The sequence below is a fragment of the Nyctereutes procyonoides genome, unplaced genomic scaffold (genome assembly GCF_905146905.1).
Source record: "Nyctereutes procyonoides isolate TBG_1078 unplaced genomic scaffold, NYPRO_anot_genome, whole genome shotgun sequence".
NCBI lineage: Eukaryota > Metazoa > Chordata > Mammalia > Carnivora > Canidae > Nyctereutes > Nyctereutes procyonoides.
In genome coordinates, this window is record NW_026575140.1 from 13,060,107 (window position 1) to 13,085,479 (window position 25,373).

The window sequence follows — 25,373 nt, forward strand, 5'->3', positions numbered from 1 at the left end:
GCCATGGGCAAGTGCCTTTACCTCTTGGAGCTCCTAGGCTCTCTCATCTATCAAGCCTGGTGTGCCCTGACCTACCATCCACAATAGGGGATAGGGTGAGGTGCGCCCAATGTGCAGTGGATGTCAATAAATCTCTAAACAAGGGAGGTAGGCAGCCACTGCGTGTGAGAAGGGAGGTAGTGTCAGGAGAGTAAAGGAGAAGAAAAGGAGTCAGCAGTGATTCAGAGACCTCTCTTCCCACATCCCTGGCAGGAATGTCATCCTTGCCCAGATCTCCAGGCCAAAGCTGGGGTGGCCTTAGCAGATCTCCCAGCCCTGCCGCTGATGAAACCAGCCCCACTATCACTGCCTTCGAGCAGCGGTGTAGGGAAAGCAGGGAATTCACTGGCTATTCTTTCTGTGCCTGTGGGAAAACGCCCAAAGATCTTTGTAGTTCCTTGCATGTGAACTTGGTAATTTCCACATAGTGGCTGCCTTCCTGCTTCTCAAGCTGGGAGATGACTCAGGGCAGCCGGGAGCCATCCCATTCAGTACCAGTTATGCCAGGCAATCATCCAAACTCCACCTGGTGCCTGCTCCCTTCCTAGACCCAGTCCCCATACCTCCTTGACTTTTTTCCCTGGGTCTATAGCAAATAGATTCATTGGGTGCATGCTGTCTCATTCCATTTCTCTGCCTCATGTCTCTACACACGCACACACACAGCACCACCACTACCAGGAAAAAGGAACTGGAGGAACCAGCTGGTGGCTTGTATTTACACCTTATCTTGCAGCAGCCTGCAGAGCCCCACCTCAGAGGAAGCTAAGTCAGGGTCATGGTGAGAGCTTGAGGCTTTGTCGCAATTGCAATAACCTTGAGAACTAACATTCACAGAGCATTTGTCATGTGCCAAGCATGGTTTTAACACCTCACATGAACTAAATACTTTGAGAAAAAAAAGAAAAGAATTAAATAATTCGATCCTCACCATTCCCCTAACTAGGCAGGTCCTATTATTATTGTCATTTTGCAGATGGGAAATGAAGCTGGGTAACTTGCCCAAGATTGCCAAGTTATGTCTTTTTGGTGAGTTGTCTCCTTTATTATTCAGAAATAGCCATCTTGGTACCTAGTAATATTCCTTGTCCCAAAGCTCACTTCGTCTGATTTTTTTTAATTTTTTTTTTTTTAATCTTTTATTTATGATAGTCACAGAGAGAGAGAGGGACAGAGACACAGGCAGAGGGAGAAGCAGGCTCCATGCACCGGGAGCCTGACGTGGGATTCGATCTGGGGTCTCCAGGATCGCGCCCTGGGCCAAAGGCAGGCGCCAAACCGCTGCGCCACCCAGGGATCCCCACTTCGTCTGATTTTATTTTATTTTTTAAAGATTTTATTCATTTATTCATGAGAGACAGAGAGACAGAGAGGGGCAGGGACATAGGCAGAGGGAGAAGCAGGTTCATGCAAGAAGCCTGATGTGGGACTCGATCCGGGGACTCTAGCATCACACCCCGGGCCAAAGGCAGGCGCCAATCTGCTGAGCCACCCAGGGATCCCCTCGTCTGATTTTAATAGAGTCACACTGGGCTTTTTTATGCTTGGTGTTTGCATGGTCTATCTTTTCCTACCCCTTTACTTTCCTCTTGTGTATGTTTTTACATTTACAGTGCATCTCTTTAAGACAGTATATTGTTGGATAAAATCTCCCTGCATGGAGCCTGCTTCTCCCTCTGGCTGTGTCTCTGCCTCTCTCTCTGTGTTTCTCATGAATAAATAAATAAAATCTTAAAAAAAAAAAAAGACAGTATATTGTTGGGTTTCGCTTTTTTTTTTTTTAAATCTAGTCAGACCATATCTGCCTTTTAATTGAAGTGTTTAGTCCATTTACGTTTAGTGCTGGGGTAGGTCTACCATCTTGCTGTTTGTTTTCTACTTATTTCCACTATCTTCCTTTCTTGTCTTGTCTGCATTAATCAAATATTTAGAAATATTCTATATTAGAAATATTCTCTATTTCCTTTTGAGCTATGCCCTTTTGTATTTTTCCCATGGTTGCTGTTCTAAGGATGATAATATGCATCCTTAACTTATCACCATCTATCTTGAATGAAACCCCTGGTTTTTATATGTTCCATCTTTGCATGCTACACACAACATTCTATGCCTTTTTCATTTGTGCCCTTAATCCAGACTTAGCTACCTCAGACAGTGAACATTTCAAGCTATAACACAGGGTTATGGCCAGGCAGGCTTCTCTCTCAGCCTAGCAGTGGTTTGTGCAAATTTTTACCTATTGATACATTTTGCCCTTATTTTATAAAATGAATAGAAAACAGCATAGGATTTATAAGCCTAACTGAGACACAGGAAGAACACCTAGGTGAGCAGCAAGCCAGGATTCTAGCCTGACTTTTACACCCTATTGCAAAGGGAACAGAACAAAAGGACAGAGCAGATGTGGAAAGCTGGTTTTCAGGTAGACAGGGCCGGCCCCCAACCCTCCACTCCCGTAAACATAGGAATCTCTTGTTTGATGTCCTGTGGCCCATCTAGTATTTGGATATGACTCTGGTTCCTCCCTGAGTAGACTAGTGGGCACTGGCCACTGTACAAATGGCAGACTTGCTGTCAAGACTTGGTTGCAAGGCTGCCTCTGACCTCTCACTGCCTCTAACCTGGGTCCATATTTAGCCCATAGTCTGTGTTTCTGTGGGGCAGCACTCCTTGGTACCAGGGAGCACCACTTCGCTCTGGAGGCTGAAGCACCACCCTGGGAAGAATCCCAAGAGGGAGGCCCCTCTGCAAACATCTCCCTCAGTCCTCAATGGCTGACACCTACATTTCCACTACTGCAGCCTCAGCCCACTATTCTATGGGAAGTAAAGTGAGACTTCCATGCTAGTACCGAAATCCAAACTTGCTGACCTCCCCATTTTATAGGGAAGAATATTGAGGCCCAGAGGGGACAAGTGACTTTTTAAAAAAAAGATTTTACTTATTTATTTGACAGAGAGAGAGCAAGAGCACAGGAGAGAGCACAAACAAGGGGAGCTGCAGAAGGAGAGGGAGAAGCAGGCTCCCCACAGAGCACAGAGCAGGGAGCCTGATGTGGGGTTCAATCCCAGGGCCCTGAGATCTGACCTCAGCCAAAGACAGACCAACTGAGCCACCCGGGGTTCCCTGAGTGATTCTTTTTTTTTTTTTTTTTTATTTATGATAGTCACAGAGAGAGAGAGAGGCAGAGACACAGGCAGAGGGAGAAGCAGGCTCCATGCACCGGGAGCCTGACGTGGGATTCGATCCCGGGTCTCCTGGAGAGCGCCCTGGGCCAAAGGCAGGCACCAAACCGCTGTGCCACCCAGGGATCCCCTCCCTGAGTGATTCTTAAGATGGGATTGGTTGGTCCTGGAGTGGGAGCTCTCCCCACCCCTACCCCTACCCAGGCTTCCTTCCCCACAGTCTCCTGGGGGCTGGGACATTCACCATATGCTCAACCTTGATTTAGAGAGTATGCACACCAACAAGGTGCCTTTTCTCAATTCTCCTCCAGCCCTGATCACTGACAGAGAAAGTCTCAGCTTTGTACTAATACATCCAATGCCTCTCACTTACTGGGTCACTTCCAACATGGCAACTGGCTGGGAATTGGTCTTGAGAAGGGAGGGTGGTAGGAGAGGACAACTCATAGCTACCTTCTCAGTAGCAAATCCTCCTTTCACAGACGTTGGAGCTTGATGCTCAGAGACAACAAGTAATTCACTCAGGGGTGCCCAGCTAAAGCTGACTGTGTGGATGAAGGTGAAGATATGCCCAGAAATGGCTTGGTGGGGGTGGGGGTCCTTTTATGAACTCAAAAATCCTGTGCAACAGGCCAGGCCCCAGGAAACACAGGCAAATTGGGGTAAGCTTGGACAAAGTCCTACTCCCCTCCCCCGCTCAGCTCTGCCCCTGACCCACGGAGCGGGGAGCCCTCCTGGGCTATGTCTGGAATGCAGCTGCAGCCAAGCCTGTAGGGGGAAAGGGCAGCCTGTGGCTCAGAAGGAGCATGGCAGGGCTTGCATCCTGGCAGGGTTGGAAGGGGGCCTCCTCTGCTCCCCAAGTCCCTCCCTCCCCTCCCCTGGCAGCACAGGGGCCAGGAGGCACAGAGCTCTCCCCGGGGGCAGCCCCAGCTCAGGAGTGGCAAGCTGGGAACCTACTTTTCCCCAGACACGGCACCTGTGAGGAGAGGGGGCAGCTGCTCTGTGCCAGCAGTTCCTCCCACCTCTACAGCCATGACGTAAGGCAATTGTTTAAAGAAATGTCCACCAAAACCACAGAGCCCATAGCTCCAGGGATGCCTCCCAATGGGCTTCCAACCAGCAGTGCCCAGTGGGGAGAGGCGTGAGGGCAAGAAGCTCTACAGGGAATCCCAGCCCCTGTTTCTTTGTCCTGGTCATAGGCCCCTTGGGCTCAGACTTCATGTCCATTATCCTACATATGCTGTGACTTGGAGCGCTTAAGACTGAGATGACCCATTTTATAGATGAGGAGATTGAGGTCAGATGCTCAATGGTAATATACTGCAGACACGACCTGCACTCAAGCCAGCCCAGCTCCGAGATCTCAACCACAACCAGGAGGCCTCCTATCAGCTGGCTCAGTCCCCCCACAGCTGTGAATTCCCCGGCACAGAGGCTTTGAGGTCCCACAGGGTCCTTACAGGGGAGCTGCAGGCCCATCCTGTACAGTCTAATGGGCTGGACAAGCTCGAGTCCACAGAGCAGTTCTGGACCACCCGCCTCCTCCTTGTACCCAGGGGAAGCGGCAGTCTCAGGCCTCCCCACCGGGGGCTTAGAGTTGAGTGTGGCCAGGGAGCAAGGGTGAAGGGCCAGACCCCAGGCAGAGAGAAGGTCTGGCCGTGTCACGCAGAAAGTCAGTGGGACCTCAGTCCTCAGGGCTGAAGAACAATAGAGGGGACCTGCCCTGCCTCCCATCCCAAAGCAAAGCTTCTGGTCTTTTGCCAGCAGCACACCTTCCGTACCCTTTCCTACGTTTCCAGATCCCCCTGGTATGGGGTGGAAACAATTTCCTCCATTTCGCAGATAAAGAGACCTGGAGCTGTCTGTGGCCACCCAGGCACATCTCCCGTCTCCTGGGCTGCCTCAACCACTGCCCCTGCAGGGATATAGAGGGCGGTGCCCACCTAGCACACCTGCCTGTTTTCTTCCCCGGGGGCAGGTATTTTCTGAGCACTGTTGAGCATTTTGGAAGAGAGGCCATAAGCTCTGGGCCAGGGGGTGAGCAGCAAAGAGACTCGGGAGACCCGGGCCCTACAAGGATAGCCTTTGGGAGGTCCCTGTGGGTCTCTCTGGGCAGCTGGACCTTTTCAACCACCGCCTACTCTGTGGAGGGTCAAGGTGAGAAAGGAGGCCGAAGGAGACCCAAGGTGACTGGAGACAGAGTGCTGGCCTGTCACATCACAATGTTGAGGATGACCTGTACCCACAATGTTGAGGATGACCCTTCTCCAGATGTGGGCTGGCCAAGAGGGCCCTTGTTCTGATCCAGGGTCACTGAGAACTTATCTGAGGCTCCCAAATGGTTAAATCCATGTAGCCAACATCACCATCTGCGTAGGCCGTGGGTCTCCCCAGAGGAGCCCCGGATGCCAAGGGTTATGTGTGTGGGGATGTGGGCATAGGGGACCTGGGGTTGCATATTGCTTTGTAAGACCCTTGGCTGGATGACTCTACCTGTTTCTTAGGGGAAGAGAATGGGTCTCGTCATTGGTAGCCTGCGGAGCTGGAGCAGTTTTGTGGGAGCGGTTCTGGCTTAACCCAAAGCAGGACGGAGAAGAAGACTCTACCTCCGCCTCCCCCCTGCCTCCTGCCAGCCCCTCTCCCAGGACAGGCTGCAGGGTCTTATGCTTGGCCAACTATCTGGGTGGAAGGGTTCTAGGATCCACAGCAGGGCGGGGGGGCGGGGCTCAGCAGTTACCACAGGCTGGGCCACTAAGGCAGCTAGCAGAGTCGCTTTGGGCAGGAGACTTAGGCTCTTCCTCATTAGTTAAATCAGGATCATTCTAATCCTTATCTTGTCCTGCTATTGAAAGGATTAAATCAGATAATAGATAATATACATAAACTGCCCTGCCCAGTTTGGCAGGCATGCCCAAGTCTGGCATGTGGTGAGAGCTCACTAAAAGAAGCGTTAATTCAGCGCTAACTCCGCTGCCCAGGGGGTTCCGAGCCGAGAAATTCTGCAAACTTCTCAGATCCCAACAGTTCTATCCAGTTCCTGGGAGGCTGGCCCCCAAAGTTGGGAGGGTGGAGGAGGATTGGGGGCGGGACTCTGAAAAGGACACAGTCAAGTGGTGAAAAGAGGTAGTGGGACAATTAGGCCATGTGTGCCTAGAAGCCAGGGCAGCTCTGGCCACCTCTACTGGGGCAAGCTCCAGGCTGGCTGGGTTCCAGACATAGGGAGAGGGAAGTAGGGCACAGTGTAGGGTGAGAAGCTACAATGTGGTTTCTCATCCCACAAGGAAGCTTAGATCCCGCCTGGCCCAGTGACTGAAGGAATGATTTAGAAATTGTTCCAGTAAAATCCCACACAGAGCCTGAAAGTCAGATCGCATTGCACCTCCAAGCAGGGCAGAGCACCCTGGCCTTGCTTCCTGGCCCTTTCTGCTGTCTTTTTAGAATATTCCATCCTTTGCCCTGGTACCCCATCTCAGTTTCCCCTCACGCTTTCCAGCACAGCCGACTCCTCCAGCATCTGGGGCTAGGGAGGCTGGGTTCTGGAAGCTAAGACTCCTTTCACTGGCAGCACCCAGAGGGGCTCCCCTTGAATGCAAAACACTAAGGGTTAACTTTGGCAAGTCCTTCTGTCCCAGATGCGGTGTGTAAACTCAGCCCAGGCCTGAGGAACCCCGGCTGAGGCAAAGCTACAGCCCTCTTGGCCACAGCTCCTCAAGGTCCAGACCGACAGACCCACCCAAGCCCGTGGCCTGAGGCAGAAATAGATGTAAATCAGACCAGGGGCTTGGGGGCTCTCCCAGCCTCTCGGCTGCCCAAAAGGGGCTGGGATTGACCACGTGGTAGATGAATTAAAAAATAAAAAAAAGCTGGCAAAGCACTGTTCCCTCTCCTGGGAAGCTTAGGTCCTCTCCGTGCTGACCCCCAAAGTCCCCAGTGGGGCCAGGGGCGGGTACCCCTTGCCAGAGCAGGTCTCCAGGCTGTCTCTCAGCCCAGAGACCCAGGAGGAGGGGGGAGGAGGAAGGAGAAACTGTGTGTGAAAGAGAACCACAGAGGAGCAGGGAAGGTGAGTCAGGCTGTGCTGGCGAGGAGCCAGGAGTTGTCCCTGGGAGGGGAGGCAGGGGGCGGGGTGCAGGGGGAGACCCCTCTGCCCCTCTCGCATGGGGTATTGGCAGGACAGGACTGGATTCCTCCTCTCCCTCCTCACACAGTGACGTGGCTGGGATCATCCTAGAACCTGAAGTCTGGGGAGCCTCAGAGGACCCTTCCCTGAGGCAGGGCTGGCCATGCAGGAGCTGCTTGTCCCCAGCCAGCCTCTATGACAGCCCCCTCCCTTCCAGGATGAATCCTTCTTGCCCCTGCACCACAGGACTGCCCATATGCATCCAGCCCTGGTCAGCTCTCTCCTTAGAGTGTTTTCTTTCCAACACTCAATCCCCAGGCCAGGCCCACAGATGCTGGTCCTAAGGATCCCTCCTTTAGTACCATCTGCTGGCTACTGAGCCCCAAGCCTGATACCCTGCAGCTCGCCCTCTGGTCCTGCCATCCTCCCTAAACCATCCTCATCTCCTTGCACAGCTCCTCCTTTTCTAGGTTGAGGCCCTGACTCCACAGCCTCCAGGGTCCTTGTCACCTACATCCTACCCACCTACAGAACAAGCTCAAGGTCCCGCAACTTCCAGAGAAGTCAGCCACTTGTACCGAGACCCCTCCAACCTCAGATCTTGGCAGTTGTGCCAAGCCTAGGGGCTGAGGTCAGGACACTGAGTTCCGGTGAGCCCTCTGGACATGCTGTGTGACAAGCCTTCCCTCCCGCTGGCCCATCTCCCTTTTGGTTTCCATGCTTCTCTGAGGGGGATGGGCCCCAGAACAACTTGTCCTGACCTCTCTAGTAGGGCACCCAAAGGCGTCTTTGCCGTGGGTTGATGGGCTCCCCCAGAGGCAAGGCAATTCTCACGTGACAGACACTGTCTCTGAGTTCCTGGGGTCTCGGCCAAAGGGCTCCAGAAAACAGCTTTGTGGAGTCCTCCCCACATCCGGCCACCTGTGTTCTCTGGGTGTGCTTCTCGCATCTCCCCATGTTGTAAAAACTGTTGGTGGGGGAGGTCTGTCCTCCCTCCCCCTCCCTGGGGGCCAGGGCCTGTCCTATTTGTCTCTTGTCCCTGGTGTCCAACACAGGTAGGGTACATGGGTGGAGGTGTGTGGTAGTGTCTATTCCAGTATTAGGACAGTCCCCCCACCCAGGCTGGAGGGAGATGACACTCAGGTCTGGTCCCCCCTGGTCTCCCAGGCACCTGCAGACCAATGTTGTGAATGGCTCCAGCCCGTCTCCCCTGCCTCAGCAGGCTCCCAAGCTCATATGGACTCATGACTCTTGAGAGTGATTGTTGGTACCTGGGGGGGGGGGCAGCTCTGCCCTGTGTCTGGACCCTCTGAACTGGTCATCGTGCTCTTCTCAGCTCTAGGTCCTTGGAGGAGACCACTCTCTGGGGTGTTCGGGGCCGGGGTCTGCGTACACCTCTTTGTGCACAGTTTCCCCACATCTATCACCACCCCAGATCATGCTTGTGAGCTGTGAGCACCTGCTTCCCCATCCTCATCCCTCTTGGGAAAATGTTATGAATAACCAGAGCCTTTGGCTCCCCACCCTGCCGCCTTGGCCCCAGGAGCCCTGGATCATCACCCCACCCCACCCTGTGCCAGCTACCTGGTCCCAGTCCACCATTTTGAGCTTTGGCTCCATGAAAGGGTCTGACTTCCGGGTGTTCACAGAGGTCACAGTCCCATTCTCCACGGAGCCCTGGGGAGAGAAAATACAGGTAATTACCCACAGTGCTGTGTGGGGTGGGGGTGAAGGGGTGGGGAGCAGGGAGCCGCCCCACAGTGAGGCAGCCCGGAGTGCTGAGAGCTCCGTGCTGAGGCAGGGGGTAGGCTGTGTGGCTAGTGGGAATCAAGGGCACTGAGTGCATCTGAAAATAGGTGGACACCAATTGGGTTATTCTCCGGACTCTTCTTCTTTAAAAAAATAATTTCTGGGACACCTGGGTGGCTCAGTGGTTGAGCGCCTGCCTTTGGCTCGGAGTGTGATCCCAGTGCCAGGGATCAAGTGTTGCATCAGGCTCCCCTCGGGGAGCCTGCTTCTCCCTCTGCCTGTGTCTCTGTCTCTCTCTGTGTCTCTCATGGATAAATAAATACAATCTTCAAAAAAAGAGAATAATTTCTGCAAAAACAAGAGGCAGAATGATATGGGAGAGACAAGAAGCTGGCAGAGAAGCTGTAGGGAAGTGAGAGTCATCAGTGGGTACACTGTGGGCCAGGGGGCCCCCGGCCAGCCTCTCTCTGTCTCTCTAGGTCTCTGGCAGGCGACAGGCAGAGGGAGTCACAGGGTGGCACCCTGGCACCTGGCAGGCTCACTGTGCCATTCCGATGACTACCCCAGCTCCCTCCCTTCCTGGTATGGTAATTCAGAGCCTGTGGGTCACAGGCTGGGGTGACTAGGACCCTGTGCCCATCAGAAAGCGGAGATGGGGAGAGGGTCCCTTCAGGAGCCCCATGCATGGGTCAGGAGCCGTGTTCATGGCGGAACTTGAGCCCCCAGATGGGCTCAAGGTGAAATCAAAGTTGCAGAGAGGCTAACTTGGAAGGAAATGGAATGTACTAGGAACATCACATGGCTGCAGCTAGCCCTGACGTCACACAGGGCGAGGCTGGAGAGGGCAGGCTGGTGTGTAGGTGAAACTCACGTCTTTCTGTAGGGAAGGTGGGGACGAGAGCACTTGCTAGTGGGAGGCCTGGCCTCTGAGTCCCTATGATTAAAGGGAACTGTGGTGCTGGTGGCCTTGGCTGGGCCTTTGGACACAGGGTACTGGCAGGAACTGAGGAGCCTATTTGGGGAGCCCTTTGGATCAAAAGAACCTGGTGGTGTCAGTATGCTGGCATTTTCTGGGGAAACTCACATTTACCCAAGTAAAAGTAGGCTTCCGTGGTCCTGTCTTGGGGTGGAGATCTCAGTATTTTTAGTCTGGGCCACTATGCTGGTACCTGAATTCTTTAAAAAAGCACCAGGGTGACCTCTTAAGGACAAAGAGTGGGTTTTATAGCATATCATGCAATGAACCTTCCTAAGTATCCAATATAAATGTCATATATTAAACCTGTCCCTTCTAGCTCTGTTCTATTCTCAAAATACCCCAGAACTCCCCTAATGACTGAGCTATTGATTATCCCTCCCTCCTGGAAAGTTATTTTCTCCTGGGCACCCCAAATCCTTTTTTTTTGTTTAAAGATTTACTTATTTATGATAAACAGAGAGAGAGAGAGAGAGAGAGAGAGAGAGAGAGAGGCAGAAGCAGGCTCCATGCTGGGAGCCCGACGTGGGACTCGATCCTGGGACTCCAGGATCATGCCCCGGGCCAAAGGCAGGCACCAAACTGCTGAGCCATCCAGGGATTCCCCCCAAATCCTTTCTTAAGTAGGATAGTCTGATCCTTTTCTGCACCTACCAACCCCCAACTCATTGCAACTCCATCAATCTCTCTCAACAAAAAGCTCTTCTAGGGGCCTGCCCATTCCAAACAGGGCAGGGGAGGGGTCACCACACGGATGATCATTTAATATTTTGAGGTTACATTTTTCAGACATCTCTGAATGGCAGACACAAATCTGGGCACATCCGTCCAAACAATCACTGGAAGCAGAAGGGCCATCGCCTCCTGGTACTGGGCACAGAGCACTCATCTATCCACCCCAGGTTTCTGCTCACTCAAGTTTGGGATGTTCTCTGAGAGTACCAGTCCCTGGAAAAGTCTTCCTTCTGCCCACCTGGCTGCCTCTGGTTTTCCAGGGAGCGCTCCTCGTTCCTTCCCTCTAGGACTGTGCACTTTTTCTTTTTCACCTGCTGTCCTTACACATATCTGAGGACAGCCAACACTCCACCCCCTGCCACCTGTTTTTTGTCCACGACACTCTGAGGACATAACAGGGTCTCCAAGGATAAGTACTGGCCCTCTGTTCCCCTTCCATGGCAGATGTAATGGGACCAGGACAGAACCCAGCAAGGCTTGCACCTCCCTGGTGTGGGATGTCATGGGAACTGAGCTCCCACCGGACCTTTCGGTGGCCATCCTTTGCAGTCATTCACTTAGATCATGGCCCCTGAAGTCTTTGGCATGGACTGCTGCTGCTGGCATCGTGTGCAGAGCTGATACGGTTCAGGAGGTGATCTGGACCTGCATGCCTGTTCACTGGAGGGCCCCAAAAGATGTGTGATGACCGGACACCCAGAACAGTGATGAAGGGGGAGAGTGGCAGGCAGTGGCAATCAGAGAAAGCCTGAAAATGAGATCTGCAAGGGGAAGTGTCAGGGACAGGAAGCCTTGGCTCCATACGAGCTTTCTCTTTGGGGCTGATGGTCTCAGTGCAGTTTCACTGCATCCCCCCACTCTTCTCCTAGATCTTTGCTCCTACACGGCTTGGATCCACAGCCACTGCTTTCCTAGATTCGTCCATCGGCACACATGTTTGAGCATCCACGATGTGCTGGAGCATCAGCCTGGAAGATGCTCTCTGACCCTGGCCTCACTCCTTGCCTCTGGGGAATGTTCCCTACTGCCCACATCATAGTCTGACCCAGGAGCCCGGCTTTCCCTCTGACGCCACTTCCAAAAAGTTAACATAGTATCATCCCCTCTGAGTCGGCTTACGGCTGACTTCCCTATATTTAAACTCTTTCCCCTGTGTTTCCAAACTCTCTGCTTTATGCCCTTGGATGAACCCTAACTTTTCCCTCCAGCCCGTATTTTCCTTGTTAAATGTCATCCTTCCAGGATGATGACAAAGGTTAATATTCACAAAGGCATACTACGTACCCAGCCTGTAATCTTCATAATAACTATATGAACAAATATATGATCTCTTCATTTTCTAACTTTTAAAATATCATACTTTCCATATGTCCCACTGCCTCAGTTGGTATTTATAATTTTCTGCTTCTTGCTGTTTTTGTATGTTTGGGCAATTATCTTGTTTGTGCAATGGTGTTACAGATTCCAAGAGGGCAGGATACGTTTCCTCTTTCTTAGGGTGCCTAGGATGCTTCTGGAAATATTAAATGCTCCACTCATTAATTCTCGAGTGGGACTGTGTTTCAATGTTCTTTGCAACATGTCTAGGGTCCCCTGAGGCTCCTGCAGTACAGTGGGCTTGGCTGCTGGGCATAAAGCCCTCAGGCTCTGCAGGGCTCATGCTCCCTAGAAATGGAAAACACATCTGCTCAGATGAGAGAAGTGGCCCAGGACATTAGACACACCACCCTAAAGTGCCAGTCTGGACAGAACAGTGCCCAGATACAAGGGTCAAAACTACAATAATCTACGCCATATATTCTTGGTGCCCTTTGACCAAGTACAACGGGATAAGCAGAACTGAAAGTGCATCGGACCAATAAAGGAGTGCGAGCATTTTATTTTTCCAAATAAAAATATTTTTAAAAATTACCATCAGCAGCATTTCATAAATGAAAGGAAATTTCAGTACCAAGTAGGTAGAAAACACATACTTCCAGAATAAAAGGCAGTTATTAAGGAAGGACATTTGGCAACATTACATTGACATTTTTTTAAAGGGTTCTATTTGTAAATATTTTTTGATGCAGAAAGATTACAACCTAAAATTATGTCTTAAATTTTTTCTTGGTTCAAATAGCTGCTGTGGGATTCTAAAAACTACGTGTAACAGGAAGTTGAGCAAATGTTCACTTGTTCCAGTGATATTTTCTTTTTCTTTTTTTTTTAATTATGTATTTATTTGAGAGAGAGAGAGAGAGAGAGTGTGTGTGAGGGTCTTCAAGAAGACTCCCCTCTGAGGGTGGAGCCCCATGTGGGGCTCGATCCCAGGACCCCGAGATCACAGCCTGAGCTGAAATAGAGAGTAGGGATGTCCAACCCACTGAACCACCCAGGTGCCCCTAAGGTTTTCTTAAAAATGACTAAAAACCCAGTTTCACAGACAGGTGTTGGCTTACAATGGAAACAGAACTTTTATGGTTTTTTTTTTTTTCATTCAAGTGGAAATATTCCAAGGAGGGAAGTGAAAGAGAGCCATGCCCTACGGATGGCTCACTGGCTTGCATCCCCAGCGCAGAGCAGCCAGGGATTCACTGAGGACCAGGCCCTTGAACCCTGGGCCAGGCCTGTGTGAAGGCTGGCACTGGGGGAGCACTACCCGTGGAGGATGATGTAAAGAGGGAGGCTGGGGAGGCAGCAGGCACCACTTTCTCCCGTCCTTCTTTCCCCTCCTTCTGCAGCCCCAGCTTAATCTCAGCTTGAGAGAGCTGGAGCCAGCAGGTAGCAATGTCGTGGGTGATATGCTCTTGGCAAATAAATTTCAGACTGGCCGCATAAGCAAGGTGCTCTCTGGGTGGCCTCAGCGGGACCACACCCCTCCCCTGGCAGGAGCCCAAGTTATTAATCACAAGACTGTACACACCTCTGGTCTAGGAGGAGACTTCAAGGGGAGTGAAGGCGAGCAGCACGTTGGCACCGCCAGGAGCAGACACACACAGGTACCAGGAAGTGTCCTCTAGTGTGTCTTTCATTGACTATTTTTCCGGAGTCTAGTCGTGAGATTTCAAAAGATCTAAAAGGCTTGTCCATACACAAAGAGGACAAAGACCCTCTGGAAGAAGGGCTCCCATTTCCACTGTGGAGGCCGCTCCCCTCTGACCCTGGGCGCAGGGGGTTCTAGGAATGAGGCCTCCTGGGAGCCACTGGATCGCATGCACTGGTCTGGGCCACATTTTCCAGCCTTCCATGCCCCAGTGTTTATTTTATAGTTGAGCCAGGCTCACCCTTGAATTCCACAGGCAAACACCGTCCATGAATCAGAAGTGTGTAAAGGTCACTCCTGGGAACTGGGCTATAACTCAAGCTTTAAAAGTTTTTTTTTTAAAGTTTCTTGGAAACTTCCACGATGCATTATTTAAAAGACTCTCCTGATCCTGGAAGTAAGCCAGAGAGATCTTTAAAAACCAGACAGTGTCAGAAGGCAAAGAACGTGTGTGTTCTTTTCCAGTATTTGGAAATTGTTCTGCCTTCAGGTTGAATGCATTTCATATTTTGGTAAGGGAAGTGAGCATTCGGCGGGGAGCCTCTCACAGGCTTTTGTGGGAATGGTCAGCTCAAGTGGGAACGAACGTGGCTTGACATGGGGTGGGCCACTCACCAGTGCAAGGTGATAGCTTTCTTAGGGGGTCCATCCGAGGACACAGATGGTCATGGGGGCAGCAGGAATGGAGCTGAAGACCCACCCTCTCATCCTGGGGCCTCCTGACCTTTCCACCCTGGGAAGGCAGGTGAGAGCACAGCTACAAGTACTTTTGTCATCAGGTCCAAGGCTGTTTGGAAGAAGCCTAACAAGTGGAGCAGGGTGGTGCTGGGGCTGAAAGCGTCTTGCTCTCTTTATGCATTTCCCTGTGACTGTCTCCCAAGCCAGAACATGAGGGCAGAGGTCCCCCTATCTCGCTCACTTCTAGGTTTCCAGTAGCTGGCACAGGACCAGCACTGAATGCTTACTCGGTGATACCATAAGGAGTAGACAGTGGCCTGTTGAGGCTCTAGTCACCCAGGCCTGGAAAGGCCACCAAAGCGTGGGCAGGGCAGGTAGAAAAAGCTGCCCAGTGCCTTCCAAAGCCTGTGTGTGTACTTGGGGGGAGAAGGTCAACGTGCTCAAGAACGGCCAATGTGCTCTGCCAAGGAGACCAGGTGGGCAGGCACTGCCCGCTCTGAGGTGAGAAGCTCTGAACGTGCTGGGCAATACAGGCAGGGTTTCCATCTCCTTGGGTGCTCTAGCCACAGCCCAAAGCTGCAGGGAGAGAAGCCAGGGGAGAGCAGCCCTGGCCCTAGATTCTTCCTATGCAATGCCAGTTCCTAGCTGGTCGTGAGGCATCATGTCCTCTCCGGTCAGCTCAAGCTACAGCTCTCCTCTCATGGAGAGAGTCCTGTGGACACCACTGTCCCCCTGCTGCACTCCACCCTCTGCCCTCTCTTACACTGAGTTTAGCACCCTCAGACTCAAACTCATAAAGGACCCAGGAGTTATTCCTGCCAGCTCCCTAACATTCCTGCCGATGCCCTCAACACACCTGTCTCTCCAGGAGGCAGCCCTCGAGGGCAGCCAGGGGCAGGGGAAAGAATATGGAGCCAGCTTCTAGTTCTAGATGCTGCAGGTTCCAGACCCTTTAGACTGAAGGGCATGGTTCTAGACCAGGCTGCATTATCATCTTGCTATGTGACCCTCATAACAAGAAATTGCTCACCCCTGACAGGGCACCCCGAGTTCCTGCCCTGTTCTCAGAGGTTGGGCAGGTGACACCAATGCGTGAAGCAGGCAGGGTGTGGCTCATAATGCAGACTCACTCTGTTTGCATAATAAAGAGTAGGAATATCATTCACATCCACAAGGAAAGATGCTCACTCTCATTTTGGAAACACAAGATACCAAGAAACAAAAAAATAACAAAACCCCCCACAAAACCAGGAAGCACCCTTTTGCTAGAGATGAAAGAAAAAAAGGCAATGCACGGACAGCAGTAACCAAAGGTCACTGTCACTTGGTCTTGAATGGAGTGGACTGCACTGAACCAGAGGGATCATGCCCGGTTGAAGGGAGCAGCCCTGACTTACAGGGTCAGGTCAGGTGAGGAAGGAACTCAGTGTCGTAGACCTTCCAATTTCTAAGGAGAGCTGGAAAACCAGATTTTTATGTGAACTCTCCTGATTTTAAAATTTTCTTTGCACTTAAAACAAACAAAGGGTGTGGGCCAAACCACCCTGTCTGAATACAAACGTGGTCCTTGGTCTGCCAGTTTGTGACGTCTGGGTGAGCTGCAGACCTCCTGCCTCATGATACAGCCACAGGGGAGGAGGCACTCGGACAGGCAGGAGCCAGGGTTCTGTCCTCTGATGCGATGCCCAGAACAGGGGGTCTAGGTGGACCCTGGGCTGCACCCACATGGGGCAGGCCTACAGGGTTAGCTATACCAAGGCGCTGGGTGGGTTGGGTGCCAGAGCCCCAGCAAGGTTTGAGGAGGGATGACCCTCAGCCTCCTCCTCCCTCTAGTCTAGCAGAGAGGATTGGCTTCAAGAGAAAGCAGAAATGGATGGTAGACACTCACTTCTACTGGATCTCTTTCTCCTTGTGTGACTGGAAAGGAGACAAAATCTGTGGTGGTGAAGGCATCACAGTGAAGACATAGGCCATGTGCCAAGGACCTCGCTTTCCAGCACAGAGGTCTGTAAAGGGTTGAACTATGTCCCCTCCTACGCCACTCCAAACACATATGCTGAAGGGCTGACCCCCAGTATCTCACAATGTGACCTTATTTTGAGGTAGGGCATAGATCTGATTGGTTGACATGAGGTCCTTAGAGTGGGCCCTAATCCAATGTGACTTATATCCCTATGAAAAGGTAAAATTTGGAGACAGACACACACTCAGGGGGAACACCAAGTGAAGACGAAGGCAGAGATGCAGGTGAAGCATCTACAAGCCAAGAAACACCAAAGCTTGCCAGCAAACCACCAGGAGCCAGGGAGAGGCCTGGAACCCACTCTCCCTCACAGCCCTCAGAGGGAACTCACCCTATGGACACCTTGATCGGGACTTCAGCCTCCAGAACAGACAGCAAATCTCTGTCACCCACGCCACCCGGTCTGTGGGACTTTGCAACCCTAGCAAACTAGCAGCAGGCCTCCTGGAGTGTCCTCTGGGATGGAGACAGGGCCACGCGGGAAAAGGCATTCAAGGGGCAGGGACAAGCCCTGGGAGAGGCCTCGGGGGCTCGTGCCAAGGATTGGGGTGCATCCCCTGCTGAGACCGTAGAAGCCAGGGTCTTGTCAGCACGCAGGCCTGGTAAGAGATGGCTGGCAGCCTGCACAGAGCCCCCCGGGCAGGGGCGGGGCAGGCGCCAGGCCGCTGTCTGCTGTGACCACGGGGCTGGCCTCCGTCCCCTTACTCGGGGCCTCCAAAGTCGCTCCTCAGTTTCCCCTGCAGCTTTCCGGGGGCACCTGGGGCCTGTGCTTGCCCCCCCCCAGCCCCCCTGACACCCCCTGGGGTGGCTGGCACCTCAGGGCCCTCAAGGCGATTCTCCCCGAGGGGCAGGCAGGAGGAATTCCGCAGATGGGGGAAACAGAGGCACAGAGGGGCCGAGGCAGTGCCTGGGGAAGCCGGGAGGGTTGCTGGGACGAAGCGGAACCGGCCGGTGCCCGCTGGGGTTCTTCGTGCCCCTCCTCCGCCCTCGGGGAGCACTCCCGGGATGCTCCGTGGCCCAGCCCTCCTCCAGGGCCCGACCCTGTTGTCCCCAGAGAGGGTTTGCTCGAGGGTGCGTGACGGGGAGAAAAAAGAAAAGAACAACAGAGAGCCTGCCCTCTGCGCCACAAACAAACACGCCGACCCAGAGGCGGTGAAAGGAAGCAGTGTGCGAGGGCGGGGGCCGCGGGGGCGGGGGCCGGGCGGCATAAAGGAATGTTGTTCGGGAAAGCCGGGGCTGGACCCGGGGCTGGACAGATGGCCTTTTATCCCGCAGCCTGGGGTTGGCCTGAAAACCCTCTCTCTGCAGTGCGATGGTGCCCAGGCCCTGTGTCCAGCTGCCCCCAGCAGCTAGAGGCCCAGAGGAAGGTGTATATTGCTGAGAACACTAGAAGGCACCGAACAAACAGAACAACGACAAAAACGGACCTGCCTCACCTGCGACTTTTTATGGATTCCAACCTACTGGTTAAAACAATTCCCTCTCTCTGTGCCAGGACATGGAATGTTCTTGAGGATGTTTAGGTTCAGGGAGGTTGGCTGGCTTGTCTGCAGTGGTATGGCTAGTTCTAGAACACAAGACTGTTGGCCTCTGAGCCTGTGTCTTCTCGTCCCCTGGTTTAACCGAATTCCAAACCCACTACTGGCCAAATCGCCACCACGAGTCGTAGAACAGGTGTCTCCCAGTGAGTGACAGCCTCTACTCCCTGTTTTATGCTCATTAAACGCTACGTTTATACTTGTCGCTGTAAGGTGCTTTAGCCCCAGGAGACGACGTCCTTGAAGAACAACCCCAGGGCAAGTTGCCCTTCTGGGTGGTCAGTGCCTCTCTGATAGAGCTCCGGATATCACTTAATACACAATCTGGTGTGGTCAAGGGCAAGAAGGAGCTATTTGTGAACAACACTGGGATGCCAGCTTCCTGGACCAGAGTCACCAGATTAGGATCCCATGATCCTAGAGAGAAATCCCTTTCAACTCGGGGCCATAGCTCTGACCAATGCTGCCCCATAGAATTTTCTGTAATAATGGAAATGTTCTAGATCTGCTGTCCGATATAGAGGCTATTAGCCCCATATGTCTACTGAGCACTTGAAATGTGACTCATGGAACTTAAGTACTGAATTTTGATTAATTTAAAATTCATAGGCCCATGTGGTAAATGGCTACCATATTGGATAGCATGGCTCTGGACTCATATATTCACCTACTACTTGAAAATCTCGGAGTATTTCCTTGGCATTTCAAACCTAATATGGTCCATTTCAAACCAATAGACTCCGATTACCTCACCCCAAACCTGGGTCTCCACCCCAGTATTCATCGTTTCCATGTATTGAACCACCCAGTTGCTCAAGTCACCGTGGCATCATCCTCAATTCTTTCCCTTACTCCCAGCATTTAATCCATCAGCAAGTTATAGTGGTTCCACCTCCAAAACATTTCCAATTCCTATCCACTTCCTTCTGTCTCAATGGCGGCTCAGTCCAGGCAACATCCCTCTGTCAACGACAGTGATGTCCTCTTAGCTCCCTTCCTGCCTCCACTCTTGAACTCCTTCAGTCCACCCTCCACATGGCCACCAGAACAGTCTAGTAAAATACAGACCAACTTTGTCAGTCTTTCACTTAAAATCTTCCAGCCCAGTGTTCTCAGAATAAAATCTAAATCCCCAACGATGACCATGAGCTCTACAGAGATAAGACTCCTGCTTCCCTCCCCCACTTCACCCTCACATGCAATGCTCTAGCAGCATAAGAGCCTCCTTTTGGGGGTGCTTGGGTGGCTTAGTCGGTTAAGCGTCCAGTGCTTGATTTTGGCTCAGGTCATGATCTCAGGGTCGTGAGACTGAGCCCTGTGTCAGGTTCCACACTCAGCACAGAGTCTGTTTGAGATTCTCTCTCTCCCTCTGCCCCTCCCTCTGCTCTCACTCTTTCTCTCTCTCTCTCTTCTTCTAAAATAAATAAATATACATTTTTTAAAGAACCTCCTTTTGGATTCCTAATGTCATCAAGTCCTATCATACTCCAGTATCTTTACATTTGCTGTTCCCTCTGCATAGAATTTTTTTTATGTTCTCCTTTGTGATGACTCCTTTTCATCCATCAAATATCAGCTCTTCAGAGAAGACACCTCAGACTACTCCTATCAGAAGTTATAGCTGTCACTCTGTTGCAGCCTCTTTCTAAAATATATCATCTATTCTGTTGTATAATACATCTATACACATAGACTATTATATATATATACACACATATAAAAACATATATATAAAATATTCTGTTGTAACTCTTATCAACCACCTATAATTGTCCTATTTGTCCCCCTCCCTCCACACAGGTAAGCCCCATGAGGGAAGCTACAAGTTGTCTTTTTATCCCCAGCACTGAGCTCAGTGTGAGCATGAGGAGATGTCTACTATATTTGTGCTTGAATAGAGGAAGAAGCAGTGGTAGGGAAAGGTGGCCCTGTATGCTCCTGGGACCACCTGGGCCCTTTGCCAGCCTCATCTTTGGGGACTGTCTATCCCTGACTGGGGTGAGTTCCCTGGTCCAGTTCTGCCCTTGTCCAGGTAAAGATGGAATGAGGACAGCAGGTCAGAACAGACCCCATAGGCCCTAGCTGAGGGGAGGGGCAATACTGAGAGATGGGAATATCTATCTCCTTGGGGGAGGGAGGAGGGAAAGGTGTGGCTTTGCTCAAGAGGGTCTGAGCACAGAGCAACTCAGGTTCCGAAAACATCCATCTCTCACTGCTCAACAGGAATCTACCTTTTCCTAGCAAAAGCTGGGCCTGAGGGGACTTATAATCATCTTGATTCAGTTTAATCTACATGTTCTGTCTTTCGGGTCTCACATGATCTCGCTGTAGCCACATAAATCCTATAGTGATGCAGGGAATAAGGGAACCAAAGCTGGGAGAGTTTAAATGACTCACACAGCGTCATCAGCCAATGAGACACACAACTCTTAGGCACAGATCTTGGGCTCCAGACCCCAGGTCCCTCCTCTTTCTGGATGGGTGGGAGAGAAGGTGGCCTGTCTGTACAACTGCTCTGCGCCAAGCCCCACACTAGGAGCTTGGGGATACTGATTCTTCAGTAATCCTGAGAGATCTGCCCACAGAGCAACTTTTATGCCTCCTGTTGTCCATCCCATTCTCTCTGCCCTTAGCCTTCTAGGACAGTGGGCTGCAAACTTTACCATGCTTCTGAGCCATACAGCATGCTTGTTAAAAATATAGATTTCTAGGGTCTTGCCTCCAGAGAGTTTTTTTTTTTTTTTAAGAATTATTTATTTATTTGAGGAGGGCAGAGGTAGAGAGAAAAATCTCAAGCAGGCTCCCTGTTGAGTGCAGAGCCTGATGCAGGGCTCTATCTCACAACGCTGAGATCATGACCTGAGCCAAAATGAAGAGTCGACTGAGCTACCCACGCACCCCACTCCCAGAGATTCTAATTTTATAGATTTGGGGAGTCTCCCAGGGGAAAAATATATAAAATACACACATTCATAAATATATATTATAACATATTATGCTAATTAATTGTCCATCCCAGGACCCTAGGATCATGACCTGAGCCGAAGGCTGACTCCTAACCAACTGAGCCACCCAGGTACCCCTAGAATCACTAATCTTAAGCATATGGTTTGATAAGTTTTGACAATTATATGCCTCCTTGTAGCCAATGTCCAAATCAAGATGTAGAACATTTCCATCATCCCAGAAAGACCAGAAATGTTTTTTTAAGAAGCTCCTTATTTGATTTTGATGAAGGAAGGTAGGAGGATAAGTATCCAGTTCTCTTGGCCAGAGAGACAAGAAGTGTGAGATTTATAGTGCTCTACAAGAAAGACACCAGGTTCTCTGTTAGCAAACACAGCTGCTTCACTGCTCCTCTAGCCTCAACCATAGGCTGTGGACACAATGCAGGGAGGGTACACAGGACCATCCCTGCCCAGAGTTGTAGCTTCAAGGCCGCTTCCAGGCATTCCCTCCACACACCTCCCCACTCCTGCATTCCCCACTGAAATTGTTACCATTCCATGACCGCTTAGACACCCACTTTGTATGCCCCCCTCCCTTCCTGTCTTGGTGACTGGGGCCTGTCGCCTGCGTGGGCTTCCTTGAGCTGCTTCCTCCCTGCTCTGGCCACACAATCTCAGTGTCCAGGGCATGTTAGGCAACCCCAGCCCCTGAAAGTCACACTGTTTCCCCAAGGCCAGCAACATGGCTCAGAAATGATGTTCAGCCCCGCCCTGCCCTTTGCATTCTCTAGTGGAGCAGGTGGGAGCAGAATCTCAGCTGGAATGGAACAGAAAGAAGGGAAAACCAAAAAAACCTAAAGGCTAAAACCTAATAGAAAATGAGTGATTTCATTGGTACAGAATAAAGTCCCCAAATGGACCAAAATATCTCTAATATCAATGTGTGTTAAAGGTATTTTTTAAACCAGTGGGAAATATGATTATTCAATAAATCTATGAGGATAACCAACTGGCCATTCAGAAAAATATAAACCTAAAATAATCTCTACTTTGTTCCTAAACCAAAAAGATTTCAGGTAGATAAATTTAAGAAAAAATAAATAACAAAAACATAAAGCATAATATTATTAGCAAGATACTTAATATCTTAAGATTTTATTTATCTGTTTTAGAGAGAGAGAGAACACCTGTGCAAACATGTGTGAGTGGGAAGAGGATCAGAGGGAGAGGGAGAGAGAGAGAATCTTAAGCAGATGCCCTGCTGAGTGCACAGCCCTACATGGGGCTTGATCCCACAACCCTGAGATCATGACCTGAGCCAAAATCAAGAGTCAGATGCTTAACCGACTGAGCCACCCAGGCGCCCTGATCCTAAAATATTTTTTATGTATAAAATCTTAAATTGGAAGTGGTCTTTCTAAGAATGATAAAACCATGTTTTACAACATGGACATTTTAAAGGTTCAGATGGAGAAAAAACATTAAACAAGTCAAAAGACAAATGAAAACTGAAGGACAAATAGTAATAGGTATGATGGAAAATGGGCCAATACTCTTTATATATAAGCAGTGATTATAAATCATTAAGAAAAAGACCCACCTTGGTTTAAGCACAGGCCTAAGATTTGTCCCTATGTGTGTGCAGTGGAAATACTGGGTACCTGGAGACCTGTCACATTCCAGATCTCTCAACTACAGGCTTCTCATGTATGAAATGGGAGAACTGATGTCTGCCCCACCTACTTTAAGGGTTCAAATACAAATCTATGAGAAATATCTAGAGAAATGTAAATCGCTATACGAACTTGGATGTGTTACTATTAGTTCTAGAGGAATCATTATTATCCAAGTGTTCTTTATCTGAGTCCCTAAAGATTCAAGTTGCAAAGAACAGCAAAAATCACCGTAACGTGCAACTATTCACAAGCCAACCCAGCATTTATGAGCTTAGCTCCTGCTCAAACATTGACCACTGCCTCCCCCAATTCTCCGTAGTCTGTCTAGGCAAAGTGATGGTTGGGGTTGCTGTCATCTGACAACATACAACGTAACAAAATGCAAACTCCCGGCAAAGTGAAATTGAAAAATCAATGCTAATAATACAAAAAATTTCATGAAGTCCGTGAAATTGATAGGAAACTGTTTTACTCACAAATCTATTGCAAAATAAAGATCCGGCAAAGTCAGGCTGTTTAACACTGAAACACAGGCAACCAGCAAAGGACGGGGCTCTTCAAAAAAAATGAATGACCTGTTTATCAAAGGATCAAGAGAGATCCCTAGCTCTTAAATATTCTTGCAAAAAGACTCTTTATGATCATGCTGTGGAAAGCCAATGTGAAGTTTGGAATGTCACACTGTGCTTTCACACAGTTTTGTCAGAAAAACCACACATGTGCACAAAGCCCATGCTACTTGATTTGTTATTTGCTCAATTTGAGAACCTGAATGCGATTGCAATCTCAATTTTGTTGTCAGGTTAAAATAAACTAAAACAATTTTTGGTTACGTTTTTCTTTTAATTTCCTTTTTTTTTTTTTTTTAAGTAATCTCTACACCCAACATGGGACTCAGTCATGACCCTCAGATCAAGAGTTGCATGCTCTACCAACTGAGCCAGCCAGGCGCCCCTTCATTTTCATTATTAAGTTCCCCTCTCCTAAATCCCTGTCCCATTTTCTATGAAATTGAGTCTTCATTTAAAGCAGATTCGTTTTAGGTGCCTGGGTGGCTCAGTCAGTTGAGCATCGCCTTTAGCTCAGTTCATGATCCTGGGGTCCTGGGATCAAGTCCCTCATTGGGCTCCCTGCTTAGCAAGGAGTCTGCTTCTCCCTCTGCTCTTCCCCCCTGCTTGTGGTCTCTCTCTCTCTCTCTCACACACACACCTCTGTCTCTCAAAAAAATAGATAAAAATCTTTAAAAAGAAATAAAGTAGATTCATTTCAAGTGAATTTTTTTCCTGGGAGTCAAAAACTTTCCTACTTAGGTCCAAGGATAAGAAAAAGCAACCACTAAATCAGGTTAGTCTGGCCTTGTGCCTGGCTTCCGGGGAGTGGTGTACAGGATCACGGAAACTGTCTCTATTCATTCCAGTGTAGTTGTTCCTTATTTCTCCATGGCAGCCAGTCTCAAAGTGTGGCCTTGAATTGACTTAAAAGAATTTGAGGCTGTCTTTCATCCCTGTGGATAAATGATGCCCATTTCACAGACTTTTGTTATTAAAGAAGACTAAGGACTAGATCTTAGTGACTAAGTGGGTTACTATGGATCATAAATATTTGGAACTTATAAAACTAAAGCTATTACTAGAGATCCACCTTCCAGTGGGAAATCTGAGCTAAGCACTGTTGGGAAGGTTCTACGGGGCACTGAAGAAGGTAGAGAACTAGAACTCTACTTCTTTTAAATTCTATTATTTTTTTAAGATTTTATTTATTTATTCAAGATAGACACAGAGAGAGAGAGAGGGAGGCAGAGACACAGGCAGAGGGAGAAGCAGGCTCCATGCAGGGAGCCCGACGCAGGACTCAATCCTGGGACTCCAGGATTGCGCCCTGGGCCAAAGGCAGGTGCTAAACCGCTGAGCCACCCAGGGATCCCCAATTCTATTCCTTTTAAAGAAGAAATTAAGAATACTTCACTTAGGTAATTATCAACCAAGTTTATTGTAGATCTCATGGTTTACTCTATGTGTATAGTCAACAGAATTTCTGGCTGTTAGTTTTCTTATGACAGGACTTTACAACATATTCATATGCATCAGAGTTCCCCAAATTTGCTTATCTGGTACCGCTATTTAAATACCTTGCAATATACTATCAAGGCAGGAATACAAAATATTTGGAGAATTGTGCTTCACCATAAAAAATCCTGAGTACGAAGTTTATATATCATATCATCCAAGACAAGCAGCAATTAGAGAAGATTGAGACCCACTGTTCTGAAACCATATGCTTTGGAGAAATTTGCATGAAAAGACCCAGGAAAGAGTAAATAGAACTGGAAATCCAGACATCTTGGGTCCTGCCTGTGCATGTCATGCAGACACTTGGAGCCATGTGGGTCCAGTCACAGCCCTGACAGCAATGAGGGCTTTCGACTGGCATTTTCCATCACTAACTTCACATTACCCCTGTAGGGTACTCATGGGCATGTGTAGCCTACATGGAAGACATTGGTCAACTCTCTGGCTGAGAATAACTGAGGGCAAAGGAAGAAATAAGAGACCCACTTAATAGCTTCCATCCTTTTCACCAAATTCCCAGCTCTTTTAGCCAACAAAGAACTGGCAAGAGATTTTTTTTTTTTTACTTTGTAATTCTTGAAGAATCTAGTATGTGCTAAGATTACCACTTTCCTTCTC

General features: G+C 49.8%; 1 protein-coding gene across 1 annotated transcript in view; it reads right to left on the reverse strand.

Moving 5' to 3' along the window:
• The window catches only part of FA2H (fatty acid 2-hydroxylase), a 45,986-nt gene that overhangs the window by 13,819 nt on the left and 6,794 nt on the right, over nucleotides 1–25,373 (reverse strand). Inside the window, exon 2 of the mRNA XM_055305403.1 lies at nucleotides 8,926–9,018. Coding sequence (XP_055161378.1) covers nucleotides 8,926–9,018 — 93 coding nt within the window. The remainder of the gene's footprint in view (nucleotides 1–8,925; nucleotides 9,019–25,373) is intronic.